The sequence below is a fragment of the Coptis chinensis genome, chromosome 4 (genome assembly GCF_015680905.1).
Source record: "Coptis chinensis isolate HL-2020 chromosome 4, ASM1568090v1, whole genome shotgun sequence".
Classification (NCBI taxonomy): domain Eukaryota; kingdom Viridiplantae; phylum Streptophyta; class Magnoliopsida; order Ranunculales; family Ranunculaceae; genus Coptis; species Coptis chinensis.
Window position 1 is genome coordinate 20,622,708 of NC_141459.1, and position 6,790 is coordinate 20,629,497.

At 37.4% G+C, this 6,790-nt stretch overlaps 1 protein-coding gene across 1 annotated transcript; it reads left to right on the forward strand.

The window, feature by feature from the left end:
* Positions 1-537: 537 nt before the first annotated feature.
* On the forward strand, positions 538-2,912 carry LOC147502499 (alkane hydroxylase MAH1-like). Its single transcript, XM_086607285.1, is given in 2 exon segments — positions 538-1,619; positions 1,622-2,912. Coding segments are annotated over 2 exon segments (1,512 nt in total). The 5' UTR covers positions 538-916; the 3' UTR covers positions 2,431-2,912.
* Positions 2,913-6,790: the final 3,878 nt, after the last annotated feature.

A 6,790-nucleotide genomic window follows, 5' to 3' on the forward strand; every position in this document is an offset into this window, starting at 1 on the left:
TTAACAAAAAAAAGAAAAAAAAAAGAGAGAGTTTATACTACTTGATTTAATAGACGTGGAAATGGATAATTATAATCGGTAATTGTACGAGTATGCTGATGATCGAGTACGCTGAGTAATTTGAAATGGAAGGTAAAGTGGTAACTCGTAATTGACTAACATGAAATATTTTATGCTCCTGTAGCCGATGAACTTGTTGCACTACTATTGTCTTCCCCTTCGTGATCCCACAAAGAGCCCACACTAGTTGTTGACCAGGTGGATAAACATTTGAGGTGTACTCATGCATTATTAAAAATTATTAAACTTTGTTTAACAGTGTCTTCAAGAATCCTATTAGTCTATTACCACATACGAATCATCAGGGTGATTAATAGTCAGGATTTGTGTTCCTTTACTATACCTGCCATTGTTCTGCCATTGTTTTTTTCGATCACCAAATTACAGGTTTTTTTTCCATCACTAAAACTGTAATTTGGGGAAAACTATTGTTACCACATCATCAGCATGTTTTTTATTTTTCGAAAAAAAAAAATTAATACAAATTCATTAGAAACACTGTTAGAGAAATTTTACAGAAATTCTTAAATTACAAAAAGCAAACAGTTTAGTCCCCAAACTGTCCAGAAAAAAAAAATTGGTCCCCAAACTCTCAAAAAGTGTAAAATTTGATACCTTTTTTTGCCGTTTCTCGTAATTCAAATCAACTAAATGTGCCTTGATATGGTTGGTGACTTGGTGCTATCCGGCCTTAAGCACATAGCCTTTTGCCTAAAATATGGTTGGTGGTACGCTGAAGCTCCTAATAATTGCTTGGCATTGCATGAAGTAGCCATAAGCCTATAAGTGCCTTAACCTAAAAGAAAAGAGAAGAGAAGTACTGTTACTCACTCACTATCCACTACGAGCTCAAGTTATGGAGTTCATGGGGTACCCAGAGACAATTCTTGCTGTCGTTTGCTTTCTCTTTCTTCACCATCTGAGCAACAAAAGCCTTCCAACTAATTGGCCATTCATTGGAATGCTTCCAGCCTTGGCCCTCAATTCCCAAAGAGTGCATGACTGGAGCACATACATTTTGTCTCAAACTGGGTGCACATTTTGGTTCAAAGGTCCATGGTTCGCTAATATGAACTTACTGTGCACAAGTGATCCAGCCAATATGCGTCATATATTCAGCACCAACTTCTCCAATTACCCAAAAGGAACTGAATTCAAGGAGTTTTTTGATATTTTAGGAGATGGGATTTTTAACTCAGATTTCGAGTCGTGGAAAACCCAAAGAAAGACTGCCCATCAACTTATCAACAACAAGAAGTTTCAGAGCTTTTTGGAAGAAACTAGTTCTAGTAAAGTGCAGAATGGGTTGATTCCAGTTCTTGAGCATGTGTTGGAGCAAAACAGGGTTGTTGACTTGCAAGACTTGTTTAAGAGATTCACCTTTGATAATACTATTATCTTGCTCTCCGGCATTGACCCTGGCTCTCTTTCCATCGAATTCAATACTTTTCCATATGCGGAAGCCTTGGATGATGCCGAGGAAGCAATATTTTACAGACACATCATGCCGACTAGTTGCTGGAAGTTTAAAAGGTTACTGGGAATTGGGACAGAGAAAAAAACAGCAAAGCTAAGGAGAGTCTCGATCAGTTCATAGCTCAGTGCATTTCCACAAAACGAGAAATATTACGTGAAAATTTGAGAAACAAGGAGAAAGAGGAAAAGGGTATCGATTTATTAACATCATACATGGAGGAAGATGGAGTTTCTGGATCAAAATACGATAAGTTTTTGAGAGATACCATACTAAATTTCACGGTAGCCGGGAGAGATACCGTAAGTGCAGCTTTGACTTGGTTTTTCTGGCTTCTTTCAAAGAACCCTAGAGTAGAACTTCAGATCATAGAAGAGCTCAAAAGAAAGGCAGTTTCACCAATGAACCAAGGTAAGAAATGGAAGAGCTTTGATATGGGAGACTTAAGAGGGTCAGTCTATCTACATGGTGCTCTTTGTGAAACTTTAAGACTCTTCCCATCAGTACCATTTGAACACAAAAGACCTCTTCGTCCGGACATCCTTCCTAGTGGCCATAGAGTAGATACCAAAACGAAAATATTGCCATTGCTTTATTCAATGGGAAGGATGGAAGAGGTATGGGGCAGAGATTGCTTGGAATTCAAGCCAGAGAGATGGATTTCAGATGGAGGAGGGATCAAGTATGTGCCATCCTATAAGTTTATGGCCTTCAATTCAGGACCAAGGACTTGCATAGGTAAGGAGATTGCTTTCACTCAAATGAAAATAGTTGTAGCAACTCTACTCTATAACTACCATGTTGAAGTACTAGAAGGTCAGTCTGCGTCCCCAAAAAACTCTATAATACTTTATAGGAATCATGGCTTGACGGCTAGGATTAAAAGAAGGTTTTAGAATGTATTTCCATGAAAGATCGTATATTTTCATTGTTGAGGCATTTGTACTGATCTCAGACTCTCAATCCTCTAAAGAACCCTTTGTCAAGCTGCGGAGAGGAAGGAATATAGGTGTATCCATTGGGAGCTTCTTATAAATGGCGACTAATTAGTTTTGTTCCCTTTCTTGAGGGTGCACTGTTTTTCGGTATGTTGTGCTGGTATGTTATAGGTGGGGCTCTCTCTCACTCCCTTTGTATTGTCTCTAGTTCTGCAGAGAGGAAGGAATATAGGTGTATCCATTATTCCATTGGGAGCTTCTTATAAATGGCGACTAATTAGTTTTGTTCCCTTTCTTGATGGTGCACTGTTTTTTTGGTATGTTGTGCTGTTATGTTATAGGTGAGGGTCTCTCTCACTCCTTTTGTATTGTCTCTAGTTTTAATATATTTCAATAAAATTCACTTATCCAAAAGAAAGTGAAGCTGCAGTTTCCACTTACATGTATGATTCATCCCAAACAGTTCAACAACTTTAGCTCATTTCTCCTATTCATTTAAATTCTTGTGTCTACTTACATGGGCTCATGTTGATAGCACTGAAGTAGATTCAAGGCTTCTAGTGTAGAATTGTAACTAAATAGTTGAATTGAATACGATTTGAACATCTTATTCGAGAATTCAGACCTGCACCCCTGAATGCAATATATGAGAAGGAAATACGGAAGAGATCCTATTTGGAAGAACAACCAAAGAAAATTGAGTTAACTAGTATTATTACCCCTACTAGATGAGCCAATTAGGATTTTTCCCAACTAGATGGGGAAATTAGGGTCTCCCCCTGAGTACGTACTAAAAACAAAAAACACGTACTCATGATGGAGACCCTAATTTCCCCATCTAGTTGGGAGAAATCCTAATTGGCTCATCTAGTAGGAGGATAATACTAGTTAACCCAAGAAAATTTTGAAAGATACTCTTAGAAGATATGGCAGTAGGAAATGATCCTTCATTTACTTAGGGCCTGTTTGGCAGCATGGTTTGGGTAGTCTGTATAATGTATAAGACCCCTTATAAGGTGTTTAGTTGTTTGGTCCAGTCCATTTTCAGAATATGGGCCACAACTTATGAATAAGGAGAACAAAAATGGCTCGATAACAAGAATTACATTATCTCTTGGGAAATGTAAGATAACGATATTCATTCAACTTAATCACACGAGGAAAAAACAAACAAGAACTTGCAAAAGAAAGTCTTCTTCTTCACCCACTTTATGACTTCTTCTTCTCTACCGTCTCCATTCCGATCTTAATCGACCACGGCAAATATTTGTCACTTTCTCCGTTTTAAGTTCTAACTCCCACCATCTTCTCTTTTGTGTATTTGAAAAAACAAAAAACTAAAACATTACCCACAAATAGAATTTAGGTATTCAAATAAGAACCATCTTCACAATTTTCTTCTTTTTATACTTTCAATCTTCTTTCTATCTTCACAATCTAGTGGAGTGCTTTTGAATTATCATTTTTTTTTTTTTGACTTCAAGTAATAGGGAGATTATGCTGAATTGAAGTTTGGTTGTCATTTTGAAATTACTAATCCAGATTATCTTTTGGTTGATTTGTGGTTATTTTTTCTAGAGAATTTGATGTTATTTTCATTCAATTTGGAGAAAAAAAAAAAAAAAAAAAAAAAAAAAAAAAAAAAAAAAAATGAAGAACAGTACCAGACAAATCTGAGGGACCAAACAGTTTCCAGACTGATTATTTTTGGGGTATCCACCCCAAATTATACATAGCCTAAACATGGTCAGGTACTACAGAATTTCACGATGCCAAACAGAGCCTTAATTTTTCATTAATCTCTCTCCTTTAAATAACACACCCCTAATTACAGTATTTTCATACATCGTTTTTTCTTTTTTCCGATTTTGCCCTCTCTTATTCCTAATTGTTTTCGGTTTTGCCCTATCCTATTTTTCTTTTTTCCAGAATGACAAACAATCACCGACTCTTCCTCCCTCAATATCACCCCCTCCTAATATCACTATCAAGTGTGAAAATGTGTAATTCTTCTTACTACTCTCCCCATGGAGGCCATTGAACATGTCGACGACTCAAACGCCATCTGGCCAGCCTGATCATGTATGTCGAAACGAGAGAGCATGAATCATCGGAGACGCTTCTTAACATGAGCGAGGAACAATTGGCATTGGAGCGCACGTCGTCATCTTCGAATAGACAAAATCGGAGAAAAACTATGAGCGAGAACAAAGGTTGAGAGAAAAGGCACGCCTACGAGATATTATCAACGTCGTAGGGTGTATTAAACAATTGTCGTGGCGGTGAAACTCCTAATCGGGATAACACATACCGCCTCCAATGACGATGTACATACCCCTACCACTAACAAAGATATCCTCCGTTTCTAACACTACGGTTGGGTGCACATTTCGCTCGTTGTCCACAATTCAGCCACCGACACATATCAATCTCTCGGTTATTAATATAACTCGATATTATTCTTTGTATATATATCATGCATTAACATTTTACTTTTAAAGTATTAATACAACTCGATATTATTCTTTGTATATATATATCATGCATTAACATTTTTACTTTAAAAAAAAAATCTTACTCTGCACCTTTTACAGACCACGTACATAATGTCATTCAATGTCACGTACAATCAGAAGTGGACAGGCTTACCTAGATGGAAGGAATCTTGATATTAGAATTGGTACTCTGCTTTATCATATTGGTTGTTTCGGCAGTAAACTGCTTCAACACAACGAGAGCAATGGTAAAGAACACATTAAGAAATAGAGGAATTTGATGTTGGGGGAGATGAAACTGAACCAAATAATGGTTGCCTACGTACCCAAGATCTATTCTCTAGGGATCAAGTTTCCACGTAGTTCCTTATGAAAAATAGTTTGGTATTTATAGAGGTAGAGTAGAGAGTCCTTGTAGCTCAAGTAATCTTATAGCTTGAGTAATTATGATAGACTATAACTCTCATCTGATAATTATCTCTTTGATAAGAAATGAATCTGGACATAAATCAATGTACATTAGTGGCAAGCCATGTGGCTAAGGTTCAGCCTTAGACACATGAGTTAATGGGCATGTACATTGATCCATGATATTGCGAATTGGGTTTTAGCCCTGTTGATTAAATGAATAAAATAGAGACCCCTACTAATTGACGTTTGCCACGTAGGTGGTGGTCGAAACACCGCCCCCTCTTTGTCATGCGAACAAAGTTCACATGGCAAAGAAGAGAAGAAAAATCAAGGAAAACTTGAAATAATAAAAGAGTAAGTGGAGTGTATAACAAAGTGTCGTGTGAACGTAAACGATAAGAAAATGGACAATTGGAAAAAATTCGTGAATTAGCAGAAATGAAAAAATGTCAAAGTAACGTATATGTGACGCAATGACGTAGTTAAAATAAAAAATGGTCGAAAATGCACAGATAAAATAAAATATGCACATAAATAAAATTTCAAAAGAAATTGAGTGCCGAACACTGTACCGAACGCATTACGTAACAATGCGAAAGTGATGTCGACGACGCGTGCCAGTGGAATAGCGATACAAGGATGAGACCGTTGAAAACTGTTGAAAAAAAAAACCGCGAATTATTGTGAACGAAATAATTGGAATTCGAAAAATGTTCAAGAGTCAAAAATTTGTTCCGAAATAACTAGAAGATGTGCACGTGAATATACCACAGAAAACTAGGACTCCAAAATTAAATCCGGATTGGATAATGCTTATCATCAAGTCTCGCACCTTAAGTCGGTTTGGCTAATAGAATTATACATGGACTGAAATACTAGACCAGCGCAAAATCAGGAAAAGAGAAAGAATATAAACAGAAGGAACGTGAGAAAAACCTTAACCAAAACCAGTAACACCACCGTTCTACTACTACACCATTGTGACAGGGATCCTCGAGTTTCCGTACGGTGTCGTCGCTGGTTTCGAAGACGAAAAAAGGTTAGTACTGTGTTTGCTTATTTATACGGTCCTCTAGTTTCAGTCAAACCTTCTTCTCATCTTCTACATCCCATCTTAACTATCGCACCAGTAAAACTGATTAGAAAGATCACGAAATAAACGGCTTATTCACAAAGCGCACCCTGTTACTGGCGCCTTCAAAATATTTTGTTGCATCTTGCCTGATACAGCAAGATTTGTGAGATGCTATATAAACTGGCATGTATACACAAGTCCCTCAAGGGAAGCGGTAGCGAGCAGGCGAAAAAACCCCAACATGTCGTCTTTGCCCATAGCTAAAACGATGTATCCTGGGATTGTAAGGCGCCAGCAGGATGCCAATACCGATGAGATTTAAACCCAGTCCATCAAC